At 40.7% G+C, this 16955-nt stretch overlaps 1 protein-coding gene across 1 annotated transcript in view; it reads left to right on the forward strand.

The window, feature by feature from the left end:
• Positions 1–730: 730 nt before the first annotated feature.
• The window catches only part of opn4a (opsin 4a (melanopsin)), a 73467-nt gene continuing 57242 nt past the window's right edge, over positions 731–16955 (forward strand). The window contains exon 1 of the mRNA XM_051959640.1: positions 731–981. Within this exon, the coding sequence (XP_051815600.1) occupies positions 802–981 (180 nt within the window). The 5' untranslated portion in view covers positions 731–801. The remainder of the gene's footprint in view (positions 982–16955) is intronic.

A 16955-nucleotide genomic window follows, 5' to 3' on the forward strand; every position in this document is an offset into this window, starting at 1 on the left:
CAAAAGTATCACAAAATGATACAAAATTACTATAAAGAGATGTAAAAGGACCACAAAGAGACACAAAGTAAAGGACCACAAAGACACACAAAAGTACCACAAATAGGTACCACAAAAAGATACAAAATGATTATGAAGAAATGCATAAGAACAACAAAAAGACCCCAAATGACGTCAAAGACATGGAAAACAGCCATAAAATGAAACAAAATACCTACAGAGAGACGTAAATGCAAACTGCAAACACATGCAAGCTGACCACAAAATAGTCATAAAATGATTATAAAGAGATGCAAAATGGCAAAAAAACATACAAAACAACTACAAAAGGACACAAAATAACTGCTAGGACACACAAAATTACCACAAATAGATGCAAAATGACACCAAAATGTGAAAAAATGATTATAAAATAATGCAAAAGGTCAACAAAAACACATAAAACATCTACAGAGAAACACAAAACAGCCGCAAAAGGGCACAGAATGATCCTACACACACACAAAAGCACCACAAATATCTTTAAAATGATCACAGATAGAAAATGACTCTAAAGTGATGCAAAAATGGTGACAAAAAGACCCAAAACAACCTCAAATAGTTGGAAAACGAAAACAGGGAGGAAAAAATGACCACAAGCCCTCCAAACTACGAAGTCGCAATTTTTTTTCCCTGGTTTGTTCAGTTCTGAACTGCGCAGTGGTGACATGACCCACCTGAGCCTCACCTGTCGCTTCTTTCTCTCCTTGTGCAGGCGGAGCGCGTGTGGAAGAGCGAGGCGCGTGAAGCAGCAGCGGCAGTATGGTTCGGTCCGCGCGGCAGAGCGTCATCTCCTGCGGCAAGCACGAGGCCAACTGCACAGCGGCTCGCGGCTCGGACACTCTGGCGCTGACTGCAGAATCCGCGTGGAGCCTCAACGGATCGGCCGTGGATGCGTACCGGCTCGTGGAGCTCCAGCTTCCCGCCGCGGCCGAACCGACGGTGAGGAAGTTTTTGTTTGATTCACAGCCGAACTTATCGAAAATATGGGCAATTTAATGTTTGAGCGCTGGAACATTAACTGAATTAAACTCACACCCGACATAATAAAGAAATAGTCAATTTGCAGATGTTATAGTTGATAATTAAAAAAAAAACGAATCTTTGAGATTTTATCTTTAGCCGAATTGAGGACTGAGTCATATTGATTTGAAGACAAGTCTCTTGTGCGTTGTTTTCGTCTTCTACTATTTAACAAAAGCGATATAAAAATGAAATACTCGCATTTTTCTATGAGATTCGGTTCATTACGCTCTCAGACAAGTGTTTACTGTTGTTCAGTCGAACTCCACAGAAAATATGTGCAATTTAATGTTTGGGCTGCATAATGAATTAAATTCAACGCACCGACTTTAGAAGTTAAGGATGTATTTCCATAGATTCTAGTTAAAGGTTTTAAAAACTAATTCCTTTATGATGATTTAACTGCAGCCGAATTGAGGACTGTGCTATAGCTACTGATTTGACAACAGCTTTCATTTACAGAGTTTTCATCTTCTCCTATTAATAGCAAGTGAATAAATATTAAATTTACGCATTTTTCTGCGAGGTTCGGTTCATAGCGCTCTCGCATATATGTAAAAGGGTTAACATGCAGCTGCTCACTTCTGTTCAGCCAAAATCCGCAATAAATATGCGCAATTTATTGTCTGTTTGCTGCATATTTATTTTAACACACGCCTGAGATTAAGAACTTCGGTTTACAAAGATTCTAGTTGGTTTATTTTTAAAATTCTGAATCAATGCCTATGATAATTTAACTAAAGCCAAATTGAATACAGAGTCGAACCAATTTGAAAACAGGATTCTTTTATGTTGTTTACGTATGTTACTATTAAGAGTAAGCAAATATATGCTAAATACACACATTTTTCTATGAAGTTTGGTTCAATGCAGATTTAACATGCAGCTGCTCACTTTTGTTCAGCCAAATTCTACACAAAATATGCACAATTTAATGCTTAGGGGATGAAAAATGTATTAAATTAAACTAATTCCTAAGAAAAATCACTATACAATCAGTTTGCACAGGTTTTCGTTAAGGTTTTTAGCCGTTTTGATAATTTAACTGGAGCCAAATTGAGTATTACTTATTTGAAAACCAGTTTCTCTACATTGTTCACATTTTCTGCTGTTCAAAGCAACCAAATCAAAATTAAATATGCATTTTTTTCTGAGATTTGGTTCTGTGAAGATTAATATGCAGCTGCATTTGATGATCTTTATCGGTGGCACACATGATTGTTTAGCTATAAGTGGAACAGACAGACTACAGGCTACATATTGATCAAATGAAATGACCTAATTCATTGTGGCAGCAGCAGAGAACAAGAACAAGAGATCACCGTAGATTTAAAACACAAGAAGTTAAAATTACGTGTTGACATTTGAGTCAGCTGAGTTTTGCTGTGACGGAGTTTACACCTGCTTGTTAAAGGTTTGGAAGATAAGAGTTCATTAAAAGGAAGTAATTAGCATCAAATGTTTTGCGGAGTTGAGCTACAGGTTTCAAGATGGTAGTTTAGCTGAGATATTGGACGGATGTTGCTGTCAGCTTCGTCTCTGAGACTCGTCAACCTGACATGCATGGATGCAACTTCTCTCCTCTAAGGGTTTTGTTTGCTTCATCAGGTGGAGTGTAAAAGCGCACAAGCAAACACTTGCAGATGCTTTTACTGTCGGCTGCACGAGAAAAAAAACAAACATGGGTGCTGATGCTGCTGGCTGTCAGAAACAGAGATAAAGGGAGGCAGCAGCTTTAGGTCAGAGCTGACAGATGTCACGGTTCCCGGCTGAAAGGTCGACTGTTTTTTTCTCCTGAGGTGAAGTGAAGCTGCAGGGAGTTTAGGTGCAGGACTGATAACGCTGCACATCCGTGTGTGGACGTCTCGTGGGCCGGCTGTCTGTTCTGCAGCGACCAACTGCTCTTTAAAACCGATTTTCAGTTGATAGTGTCTATGTCTTGTCGTTGTGGCTGCAGAACTGTGTTGTTATTCTGCAGATGGGTTGGTATTTACTCGACAGAAAAGTCACAATTTGCCTGCTTCGTTTTCGACATGTGAGTTTTGGTCAGCTGGTGGATTAAAGGCACAAACACTGAGGGAGTTGCTGTCCGCATCCAGCTAATCTGCATCCTCTATCTGTTCAACCAGATAGATTCTTTACTGGACGGAGACTCAGAGGTCCGAAGCCTCAAGACCAGAGTCTCTGGATAAAGTGACCTGATGTTAGTTACAAAGCTCAGTTAATTGACACAAAAGGATCACATACAAAATTAACAACTAAAGACATACATTAAAAAACTATAAAGACCTGCAAAAAACCACAAAGAGATACAAAACTACTCAACAGACACAACCAACCACAAAAAGACACCAAATGAGTGCAAAGAGACACAACATCACAGCAAAAACATACAAAAATGACCACAAAAACACATGGAACGGCCACAAAGGGACACAAAACTACTATAAAGACACAAAAAGACTGTAAAAAGAAACACAAAATGACTGTACAGAGATACAAAATAGTAAAAAGACACAAAGCCAGCACAAAGAGATGCAAAATGACTCCACAAGATGTAAAATGACCACAAAAACATGCAAAAATGACTGTAAAGAGATGTAAAATGGCAATAAAAAGACACAATTCAACCACAAAGAAGTAGAAAATGACCATGAAGTCAGACAAAATATACACAAAGGGCCACAAAATACCTACACAAACAACCACCAAGAGACACAAAATCAGCAGAAATACGCACAAAAGGGCCACAAAAGCAAACAAAATGACCACAAAGACACACAAAACAACCACAAAGAGACCAAAACCTCCTAGAGTGACACTAGAAACTACAAAAAGTCACATAATGATTCCAACAGATGCAAAACTACCATAAAGACAAACAATAAGACTATACAGTAACGCAAAATGACAATAGACACAAAATGACTGAAAAAGACGCAAAACAACCACAGAAACATAAAATTTCCACAAAGACACACAAAATGATTATGCAAACATGAAAAATGACCACAAAGACACAAACTACAACAGACGTACAAAATGACAACAAAAAGATGTCAAAGATCCACAACTTTATACAGTCTGACAACAAAAATGTTGATGAGGTATCTTTTTTTCATTATTGTTTTCCAGCATGCAGTTATTCAGTTTATTATTAAGGTTAAGGTTATGAAGGTTTTCTTCTCCTTCGTCACCTTCTGGTCTGGTTTGTGTTGTTCAGCCCGATGTATGCCTGTGCAGGATGCCTCAGTGAACCTATAATCACAGAGGAGGCTACAGGGGGCTGATGGATGCAACGCTGAAGGTTGCAGACACACAAATGCAGGCTAATACCAAACATTAATGCCACTCATGTTTGCGCGTTGGCGACAGGCCAGGGCTATTTTTATTTCTGCTATTCGACAACGATTCCTGGAAATGTATGTTGGGTCATTTAATGTAAACTGTCAAACACTGTAGGAGCACAAAGAAATATGTCTTTTTTGAGGGAACTTTAGTCATTTTAAGTCATGGTGAGTGTCAGTCAGCTTTTTACCGTCCTCACAGGAAACCTTGCAAAGCCCCTGTACAGCTTTAATCTCATACAACCATCAAAGATGAAACTACACATCCTGTCATAAAACTATATTAAAAACAAAACTCTTAGTAATTTGAGCTGTGTGACAGTAGTAGAATAAAATGAGCTGTAGTTTAGTCCAAACGGGTTTGGGTTATTTTTGATAGAATGAAGTGTGTCATTTATGAGCTGAATAGGAGGAGATCAGGGTGGATGGAGGACGCACAAAGCTCCCTCACTTTAACAATATCACAGAAATACATCCAGTTGCAGAATTCTAATTTGTAAACAGCTGAAAAAGAGATACTAAATCACAGAGCCACACAAATTTACCACAAAAACTCAAGAAAACTACCGAGAGACACAAATAAAACACAAAAAGATAAAAACTACCCCAAAGAGATGCAAAACTACAAAAAAGAGACACAAAAGGACCACAAAGAGACAAAAAACTGCAATGAGACGCAAAACCACCAAAACATAAACTAATAGACTCAAAATGACCACAAAGAGATTCAAAATGACCACAAAGAGACTCAAAATGACCACAGACACAAAAAGATCAGAGACCTAAAATAATCACAAAGACACACAAAATGACCACAATGAGACTCAGAACGACCGCAAAGAAACTCAAAAGGACCACAAAGGGACACAAAAAGATCACAAAGATACCTAAAATAATAACAGAGACACAAAATGACAACAAAGGGACTCAAAATGATCACAAAGAGACTCAAAATGACAAATGACCACAGAGACACCACAAAATGTCCATAAAGAGATTCAAAATGACCATAGAGACTCAAAATAACTACAAAGAGACTCCAAATGACCACAAAAGAACTCAAAATGACCACAAAGAGGCATGAAACAATGACAGAAGAATGACCACAGAGACTCTAAATTGCCACAGGGAGACACAAAATGACCACAAAGAGAGTCAAAATGGCCACAGAGAGACACAAAATGACCACAGAGAGACACAAAATGACCACAAAGAAAGTCAAAATGACCACAGAGAGACACAAAATGACCACAGAGAGACACAAAATGGCCAAAAAGAGAGTCAAAATGACCACAGAGAGACACAAAATGACCACAAAGAGAGTCAAAATGACCACAGAAAGACACAAAATGACCACAGAGAGACCCAAAATGACCACAAAGACAGTCAAAATGACCACAAAGAGACACAAAATGACCAAAAAGAGACTCAAAATGACCACAAAGAGAGTCAAAATGACCACAAAGAGACACACCATGACCACAGAGGGACATACAATGACCACAATTAAACACAAAATGACCACAAAGAGCCTCAACATGACCAAAAAGAGACTGAGAAAGACTATAAAGAGACACAAAATGACCACAGAGAGACACAAAATGACCAAAAAGAGACTCAAAATGACCACAAAGAGAGTCAAAATGACCACAAAGAGACACACCATGACCGCAAAGGGACATACAATGACCACAATTAAACACAAAATGACCACAAAGAGACTGAGAAAGACTATAAAGAGACACAAAATGACCACAGAGAGACTCAAAATTACCACAAAGAGAGTCAAAATGACCACAGAGAGACACAAAATGACCAAAAAGAGCCAAAATGACCACAGAGAGACACAAAATGACCACAAAGAGAGTCAAAATGACCACAGAGAGACACACAATGACCACAAAGAGAGTCAAAATGACCACAGAGAGACACAAAATGACCACAAAGAGAGTCAAAATGACCACATAGACACAAAATGACCACAGAGAGACACAAAATGACCACAAAGAAAGTCAAAATGACCACAGAGAGACACAAAATGACTAAAAAGAGACTCAAAATGACCACAAAGAGAGTCAAAATGACCACAGAGACACACCATGACCACAAAGGGAAAACACTGCCTCAAAAACACTGTATTGAGATTAGCAGGGTATCTCCCACAAGTCTCAAATATGACTCCCTCTAATTATCCTGTCTCACCTATTTCTCCTAGTGAATTTTAGGAGAAACGTATGAGAAACATTTAGACAAAATAGAAACTAAAATGAGGCTGGCATGAGAATCTCAAATTTGTCTCCTGAGCTGGAGAAGAGCAAGCTTTGAGCAGTAAAATTTTCCTCTGGGAGAGGGGGAGGCCTCAGACACCACCTCTTAGCCACATACAAAGCAGCCTTGAGAACTCTCCCCAGAAGATTTAACCACTTTTCACACCTTTCCTCAGGTGAGCCTAACAACTCACACGATGATGAGTCATAGGTAGGAGGCTACTCAGTGGGCCGTTAAATCAACAACTCTCATGAGACCCCACTCTATTAGCATATTAAAACTTCACTGAGATTCAACACCTGTTGTTGAAAAATGTCGTTAGTCTTTATCACCTTGCTGATAGTAGATACCATCAGCCATAGCCCCACCTTCATCTCTAGTGATTAAATACCTGGGACTCTCCAAACTAGTTTTTAGAACTGAAGAAGCCTCTCAGATGAGAGGTGAAACGTCTTCAAGACCACAAGAATAAGTCCAGTTGCCTGAACTAAACCCTTCACCTTAAGATGACCTGGACGACTGAGAACCCAGACAACTGTGAGTTTAAAGTACACTTTCTTGACTTCATGATGCATCCATTGGTCTGCATGTAACTCCACAAAAGAGACACAAAATGACCACAAAAAAACACAAAATGACCACAAAGACACACAAAATTACTATAATGAGACACAAAATGACCACAAAGAGACACATAATGAACACGTCTGGAAGACGCTTGGTCACACGTCTGGATGGAGCTAGAGCCGTGAAGCTCGGTCGCTATGGCAACGTTTCTGCGTCCTGCTCACTGAAAGTCGTCGGTGCCACGGGTCTGGTTCGACCCAGCTCGGTTGGTCTCAGCTGATGGTGGAGAGAGCCGGAACAGTTCGTCTTCTTCCCGGGGTTGACTTGATAAAAATAACTTGATAAAAATTGAAGGCTCCCGTTCTATTTGTTGGTGGGTTTAGCCGAGGAAAAGAGTAGACGTCTGAACGGAGCTGCTGCAAAACTGGAGGAATTGTGGAACGGGATCGAATTGGTTCCTATTCAAAAGTCACCGGTAAATAAAGCTGAACTCGGTTTGTTGAGATAGTGAGCTAAAATATCTATTCTCGATAAAAAAAACAATTAAAGAAGTCGTAGTTAACAGAGGCATGCCTCTTATAACCGCGAGGAATAAAAAGTTTCAGAGAGCGGAAAAAAAAAGAAGAATGAGGGGCGCGCCTTTAGAGAGACTCGCTTAAACGTAGTTTCTGGTAGCGAGTTAGAAAGAAAAAGAGAGAACGGACAAAGGAAGCGTGAGTTTTTAAGGGTTTCCAGCCAAAGAGGCGTGGAAATGATGGTTTTCGGCACGAGTTCCGCCGGAACCTGAGAACTCCCTCCTCCTTCTAAGCGGGAGAGATGAGATCTGATCAGAGTGGATTAAAAATATGAAATTAAAACACGCAAAAGCGGTCTGTTTACCTCTTACCATGATCCTTAAATCTACTTTTAATACAATCAAAGGTACCATACTACAGAACATACCAGCAAATCAAATATGTGAGTTATTAGTTCATAATTATATGTTTATGTGCTTGGTCTACTAATTATATGTGTCACAGTGAAAATACAATAACATGCCATACATAAGGTGGTGAATAAAACAGTTTTCATCTCGTTTCAACCTGAATAAAACAAAATTTTATGATTAGCACAGCGAGGTTCGTGATAATATCATTGCATTCCAACGCCAAAAGAGGGCACTGTTGAACTGTGGAAGAAAATGTGAATTAAACAAGAATCCGGTATCTTTCGAAATAATGAGGCTGGAAACACCAGACTTGGATCAAAATACATCCCAAACTCTCACTACGGCTTTGGTAATCACAAAAACAGAATATATTTCAGAAATATGAGTTTTGAGAAAGTTCTTGTGAGTTGAAGAGAGAATGTCTCTGCAGCCTTTCAGGGGGCATCAGGAGGTCATGAATATTTATGACTTCCTTATCTGATGAGAGAGGCACAGAGACAGAGCCAGAGCGGGGTTTAAAAGAGGGCGGTTTAGGTCCGCAGAAGGTGTTGTGTGGACACAAACACAAAGCATTCAGGCAGAAGTGAGAACAAAGCCTTTCAAATGGGGATTTTAAAGGTGTGAAAGTTCTGTCCAACTCCATCTCTCTGCAGGAGATCTGGGTGCCTTTTCCGGTGGAAGGTTATAACAAAATACATGGGTCTTTGTCTGCAGAAAGGAGGTTTTCTTTGCCAGAGTCAGATGTAATCAAGGGCGTAGGTTTGGTCTCAACATTGGTAGGGACGATATAACAGTATAACCTGCATGTACACTTTTTGCTGGGGACGGGACATTAATAAGACCAAACAGATTGGGTGAACGGGGGTCAGGGCTACATTTCTCACGAATATGAACCTAATTAATTGATAAGCTAAATGATCAATGCAAAATAAATCTGTATTGACTTATACTAACTTTCATGTGTATTGGTTCAGGTGATAGTAATTAAATACATTTTAATTAATAAATAAATGCACTAATAGGTATTTGGTTTCAAAAGTGTAAAGTCACAACATGCTCTAGCCTTCTTTCCTTCTAAACCAGGCCATTTACAAGAAGAAAAGTAGCAGCATGTGTTTTTTTTTTGGACTGTCAACACTTTCCTGTGAAACACAGACTGGGACCTCTCTCTAAGCAGCTTCTTGCTCACGTTTTTCTGGTTCTATATTTTCCAGCAGAGTTCACTACATTTCTCACAGTTTAATTAACATTTACAGTAGAAAACACATACAGGAGGACAATTCTCTCTAAGCAGCTTCCTACTCGAGTTTTGCAGGTTAGCAAGTTCACACAGTTTAATGTTATGCTAACTCTGATGCAGGTTGGACTTTCAGTAGCAACATTTAGTGGTGTGTTCCCCACGTCCACAACATTGACGTCTTTTTACATTACTTACAGTGTCCTCTGCTGCTGCTGCTGGCCGAAAAAAACTTCTAATATCCCTCCTCTTCGAAGGGGGCGGAAAAGGCGGCATGTTTATTTCTTCTGTATTTCTGTCGGGGCTGTGCGAGTGTGCGTGTGGGTGGCGGGGGGAGGGGTAAAGTCATCAGACAATCAAACGCACGTTTGATTGGACCGGCACATTCAGCAAGTGAAAAGGGGTAAATGTAAGTCTGAACCTGGTCTGAACATAATGAAAATAATTCACTTAATAATGGTAGGGTCAATTCTATCCTTACACAACCCGGTCTCACGGGGATTCGTGAAACTGTCACGTAAGTTTTAGTTTCGGTTTTGTGCGCACCAACACGATTTCGTCATGTTTTTCGTGCCGCTCACCACGAAATGTTTTTCGCTGTGGTAATCACATCTGAAAGTGGTTTATACCGGCGGATTCATGACGATCTAAGCTGTCCATCGGCGTATACTGCTTGTGTGATTGCGTTTGCGGCCGCTGGCCGCCGGACATTCTTGAAATTCCTATGCAAATTGGTAAGTGTACCACCGGCTTATGGTTAGGTTATGGTTAGGTTATGGTTAGGGTTATGGTTAGGGTTATGTTTAGGGACGATGTCATGCAAAATATAGCGTTGGATTCGCCACGGTTTTACATTAAAAATATAATATACACATTCTTTTGAAATACGTTCTGAGTGGCACGAAAAGTCCGCCGTTTAAAATACATTGGTGCGCATTTCGTGGTGAGCGGCACGAAAAACATGACGAAATCGTGTTGGTGCGCACGAAACCGAAACTAAAACTTACGTGACAGTTTCACGAATCCCCGTGAGATCGGGCTGCCTTACAACATATGGGAAGACAATCAAAATTACCAATATAACTGAACTCATTATATAATGCAAATAAGGTTGCTTAAAAGTTGGTGGGGACAATTTGACCCTCTTGAAAAGTTGGTAGTGTTATGTCCCTACCGTCCCTATGCAAACCTACACCCTTGGATGTAATCATAAATTAATTTATGATGTTTTTGTGGAAGGTAGAGAGCCCTCTGGTGTCATAAACCCCCACTTTGGGGAACTTTGGTGTGTTTCCTTGAAGCCTCCCCCCTAGGAAGAGTTTGTTTTTATATGAGGGGAGCTTTCCTCTGGAATGTTCAGGCCCCTAATGTGGATGTCACCTACTTGACAGTCTGTGGTTAGTTCACTGTCTGTAATGGGAGATGCCAGCGTGTCGTCATTTGCTATGGTCACGTGGTACAAGACTGCTACTGGTTGGCAAGAACCGGCAGTAACATAACGGCTTGCTACAAGAACGGTATCGGGTTTGAAACAAATACGTAAAGTTATCGCTTTTCATGAATGAAATTGCACATGTATTTACCACAATGGTAATAGCGTGTGTAGTTGTTGGTTGTACAAAGCGTTTTGAGAAGGGATCAGGCTTGAAATTTCACCGAATACATTTCAAGAGAGAGAAGATGGCGGTGGCTTCAGCCATCAACATGAAAAATTGTACTCCAGTAAGCAGCAGAGATCGTGTTTGTGGCTCCCACTTTTCTTCAGGTAAACTATTCAACAGTTTAGCATGTTTAGTATGTCCAGCTTTGAGCTTATTTACCAAAAGATATTGATTTAGTGTCGATCTCTACACTTTCGGTTTGGTTCAGTGTTGTCATGTGTTACCGATCGCTTTTTAGGCGATGAAAGTATACTAAAGTCGAATGAAGCATATTCAATAACATCTCCTTAAGCCAGCAGCCTCCTATTTGTAACCATGTTTGTTTCTGTATGCGTCTCGCTATCGTTTTTTAGAATTGTCCTATTTTCGATCACCAATGCTGTGGGTCTGTTACGGTTACATAACCATACTGCAGACAAAAAATACAGCAACTTCTTGATGTTTCTTTGACATCCTGTTGAAGATTAACAGAAGATATATTATTTTTAATTCATAATTATATATTTTTGGGTGGGTGAACTGCCCAGCGGTGTCAGTCAATTAAAAATAAAAGTCGGTGAAGGAAATGTCCGGCCACAATGAAGGATCGTCAACCCACCCAGTCTTCAAATTGTAGGGATCTGGCAAGGTTTTACCATTTCCCTGATATCTCAGCTTACTCACGTATATTTGTCGGGTCTCAGGTGATGAGGATTGAGCATAATCGGACAATTTCACGGAAGGATAGTTCGCATTGTTATCATCAGCCATTGTTTCTCTGGTTCCTCTTGCCAACCAGCGCGGTAATCACGTGACTTCGTGACATCACTGTTTGTAAACACTGGCGTCTCCCATAGTCTGTGGTTAGTTAACTGTCTGTAATAACAGTCTGTGGTAAGTTCACTGTCTGTAATACTAGTAGGGCAGTCTGTGGTGAGTTCACTGTGTGTAGTAAGAGTCTGTGTTATGTTGTGCTAAAAGCAAAAGATAAATGGTTGACAAAGATAAAAGTAATGGTGGTTAATTTATATTAGATGGCAAGATTAATAGTTATAACTGAAAATAATGACGAAATAGGGACTTAAACAAATTGTTGAATTTGATGAAAAATATTCTAACATTGTTGACAGTACATATACTTATATACTTACATATACTTACAGTGGTCGTTGAGTGTATTACAGGTCTGGTTGAAGTTATATCTTTTTTGTGGCTGTTTTGCATCTCTTTGCAGTGCGTTAGCATCTCTTTGGGATAGTTTTGCATCTCTCTGTAGTAGTTTTCAGTCTGTTTGTGGTAATATTTGGCTTGATAATAATCTTTTTGCATGTCTTTGTGGTTATTTGTGTTTCCTTGAGGTGGTTATGCATCTCTATGGTGGTTTTCAGTCTCTTTGTGGTGGTTTTAGCTTAGCTAAAAGCAAGAGATAAATGGTTGACAAAGTAAATGCTAGCTAAAACTAAGGGTGGATTATTTACACTGGATAGCCAGATTAATGGTCATAGCTAAAAGTAATGAGTAAATGTTGTAGGGACTTTACCAAACTGTTGAATTAGATGAAAAATATTCTAACCTTGATGACTTTTATACATTTACAGTGGTGGTTGGGGTTACTGAAGTTCATCACTGCGTCAGTATAAAAGCAGTCAGTTTAAAGTGATGTGATTTTGACCACAGGGAGTTATGGAAGACTGTAATGATTTACAAAAAACTTCCGGTGAATTTGACAGTGACCCTGACTCACCTTCACATCCTCAAAGACAATACGTCACAGATCTGCTGTCTTGTTGGTGCTGGAGGTGTTGGAGTTGCTTCACTGATGAAGGTATTGATCTGTATGAGGATCAAACTCTAATCTGAACCAGTTCTGTGATGCCTGTTGTGTAAGAGGCCATGAACGCAAACACATGTTGGCTGTCGATGGTAGGCATGTGATGCAGCGATTGCAGTCGCCAATGGCGTGGGAAGCTTTCAAGGCTGAATGAAGAAAAGAGGACACACAGCTGTAGAACGTCTGTCATTTTAAGGACCCTCGATGGTCTGTTCCATTCAGGTGACCCCCACAGCTAAATGCTGCAGTAGTGACCCAAACCTGAACATGATGCCAACCTGAACCCTAAAACCAACACTGAACACTCAAACAGTGCTGCAGGTCCCATAGCATCAGTGCTTCCTCTACATTCATTTAGGAGTGGTAGGCCGCCATTCCTAAATTTTAGCCACTGCTCCTTCAAATTTCTCCTTTTTTTTTCTTTTTTTATTGTTGCAAATACACCACCGCCGCATGCCTTCACAGCAGAGTCTTGCACTGTGTCGGATACTCGCAAGTACTAAGGTGAACTACAGATAACTATCTTGCTCAGCATCTACTCTTTGATACGTCGGGTTAATATGACGTTAATTACTTGTGAGAGTGCGGCCTTGAAAATGAGATCACATCAAGCACCTAGGCAACAGGTCATAGTCAGAGGAGTGTCGTCTTGGAAAATAGGGCAGCGACTTACCAGAGAAAAGTTATTAGCTTAAGATGATTCATAATAGATTTAAAGAAGTTAAATAGACATTAATAAAATATTGATGGACAGCTAACGTTACTTAACATGTCAGTAGCTAAAGTTAACTGGCCCCAGTGCCATCTCAGTGTTGCTAACGGGAGTAAACTAATCGATAGCATTAAGCTAATATCTACACGCCATGATGTAACTGCTGACTGCATTTTCAGATGAGCTTGTTGAAATATATGCATATGTGTATATATATATATATATATATACATACACATTTTTTGTTTCTTTTTTACGTTCAGCCTTTTAAAAGCTATTTTCAATTGGCCATTCAATAAATAGGTTGTAAAAGTAAAATCTGCAGTCAAGTGTCATTTGTTTACACCACCACGGAGAGCCTGCCACCACTGCTGAAAAACATCCTGGAGGAAACAGTGAGCATGAATGGACAAAGACATGAAAACACTGAAAACTATTACAAACAAGACAACCATGCTACTTGTAATTACTTTGCACCTTTATTTTTTCATTTTTTAAAACTTTTTGTGGTTGTTATGTGCATATTAACCATTAACCTTAATCATTTGTTGTCTCTTTGTGATGATTGTGGATCTTGTTGTGGTCTTTTTAGATCGCCTTTTAGTGGTTTCGCTTTTCTTTCAGGTGGTGGTTTTGCGACTCTTTGCATTGATTTTGCATCTCTTTGTGTTGGTTTTGTATCATTTTGGTGGTTTTACGTAGGACCGGACCGTTATGGATTTTTTTGAGTCGGATGCTAATTCCGATATTTGGCAGAAAAAATTCCGATAACTGATTAATCGGCCAGTTCGCTTAAAAAATGTATAATGAATAAAATAACTTATTTTTTGGTCCCTAATCGCTTACAACACCTGAGCCTGACCAGACGAGTCAGCTCAAACCCACTACTGCTCCTTTTGCTCCTCTGAGCGAGGATGAGGTTTCCAGACTTCTTCTGAGCTCAAAACCTACAACATGTCCTCTCGATCCAGTACCCACCAGCATCCTGCAGACCATCTTGCCCACAATCAAACCTGCAGTCACACACATTGTCAACTCCTCCCTGGAAACTGGCATTTTTCCTGCTACTTTTAAACAAGCCCGCGTCACCCCACTGCTCAAAAAGCCTCATCTCAACCCAGCCCAGGATGAAAACTACAGGCCAGTCTCACTTCTACCATTCCTGTCGAAAATACTGGAGCACTCAGTATTTAACCAAGTCTCTGAACATCTGTGGAACAACAACCAACTTGACCCTTTTCAGTCAGGCTTCAGGTGCGACCACTCCACTGAGACTGCGCTCCTATCAGTCACAGAATCTCTGCAGCTGGCGAGAGCTGCTGGTCAGTCCTCTGTCCTACTGCTGCTGGACTTGTCTGCTGCCTTTGACACCGTGAACCATCAAATCCTCCTCTCCACACTCTCTGAGCTCGGCATCTCAGGTTCTGTCCTGTTGTGGTTCAAGTCCTACCTCACAGGCAGATCCTTCAGAGTGTCATGGCGAGGGGAGGTGTCAAGGTCACATGGCCTATCAACAGGGGTCCCTCAGGGGTCAGTGCTTGGTCCCTTACTCTTCTCTCTGTACACCACCTCACTTGGTGCAGTGATCCGCTCCCATGACTTCTCCTACCATGGCTATGCTGACGACACTCAGCTTTTCCTCTCTTTTCCACCTGACGACACAACAGTTTCAGCTCGGATATCAGCATGTCTGGCTGATATCTCCACATGGATGAAGGAACGGCACCTTCAGCTAAATCTGTCTAAGACTGAACTCATGGTCTTTCCAGCTTGTCCATCTGTTCAGCCTCAGATCAGTGTCCAACTTCACTCGAGCCTACTTGTGCTCACAAACTCAGCCAGAAACCTGGGTGTCATGATTGATGACCAGCTGACCTTTAAGGTTCACGTGGCCTCAGTTTCTCGATCTTGTCGTTATGCCCTCTACAACATCAGGAAGATCAGACCCTTCCTGACCCAACAGGCCACACAACTTCTGGTTCAGGCTCTTGTGATGTCACGCATTGACTACTGCAACTCTCTTCTGGCAGGTTTCCCTGCATGTACAGTCAAACCTCTACAGATGATCCAGAATGCAGCAGCATGTCTGGTCTTCAACCAGCCCAAAAGAGCTCATGTCACTCCCCTGTTCATCTCTCTTCACTGGCTTCCAGTTGCAGCCAGAATCAAATTCAAAACTCTCCTCCTGGCTTACAAAAGATTTACAAGAAGGGCCCCAGCCTACCTGGATTCCCTGATCCAGGTCTATTCCCCTTCACGCCCACTTCGCTCTGCATGTGAGAGACGTCTGGTGCTTCCAGCCCAGCACGGCTCGAAATCTCTAACCAGACTCTTCTCCTCTGTTGTTCCCAAATGGTGGAACAAACTACCAAACTCTGCTGAGTCCCTTTCTACTTTTAAGAGACAACTGAAGACTCAATTGTTCAGAGAACACCTAGGCACTTAGTCCGACTCCACCTTAGAGGTAGAATAAGTCAGGTGGTCCAAAACCCAGCACTTATTTAACAAGGTTAAAAGGAAATAAAAGGGGGGGGGGGGGTTGGCACTTCTTCTGCAACTTGATGGCAACACCTTTGACCAATCGCACTTGAAGCACTTTTTGCACTTACTAAAGGTTTTTCCTTATGTCTGAATTCTTGCTTGTGTTGTACGTCGCTTTGGACAAAAGCGTCTGCTAAATAAAATTGTAGAATTGGAGACAACAACAAAGATTTGAATTACAGGCAGAACATTTTACAGTTTGACAATACTTAGTCCTTTAATGTTTGTTTAACTTTACAACAGCGAGGAATTTTCAAGTACAAAGACATGCAACAAAGCGTTAAACCTCTAGGAAATTATATACCCTTAAAAAAAGAGTCAGTCTACAAATGAGTTATGAAATACATCTTGTCTAGCACTTCTTGTTGCTGCAAATTAAAGGTAGGTTATATGAGCATGCTGTATATAAGCAACACAATGAGTGAAATTACTGGCATTTAATGACTATGGTGATTTTGTATGTCCTTTTGATGGTTCTGCATCTTGCTTGTAGTGGTTTTGGGCATAGACGTCAGTTTAGGGGGGACGGTGGGGATGTGTCCCCCCCACTTTGTGTCAGGGGTCATTTTGTCTCCAACACATTCAAATTCTTCACATATAAGCCGTTGTTAACCCAGTTATTTTCAGCAGTATAGAAAATTTCGACGCTCCTGAACGCACCATCCGCACTCGGCCTAGAGTTGCACAGACATGCAGCACACCTTCGTGAGGTTAAAAAAAAATAAGTGCAGATGCTAAATTTGCACCCATGCCAAGTGGAAGCTCCGACCAGAGGCGTGCAGGGGCAAAATTTCAGTCCGGGAGAATTAGTACTACAGCAGC

Source organism: Acanthochromis polyacanthus, chromosome 15 (genome assembly GCF_021347895.1).
Source record: "Acanthochromis polyacanthus isolate Apoly-LR-REF ecotype Palm Island chromosome 15, KAUST_Apoly_ChrSc, whole genome shotgun sequence".
NCBI lineage: Eukaryota > Metazoa > Chordata > Actinopteri > Pomacentridae > Acanthochromis > Acanthochromis polyacanthus.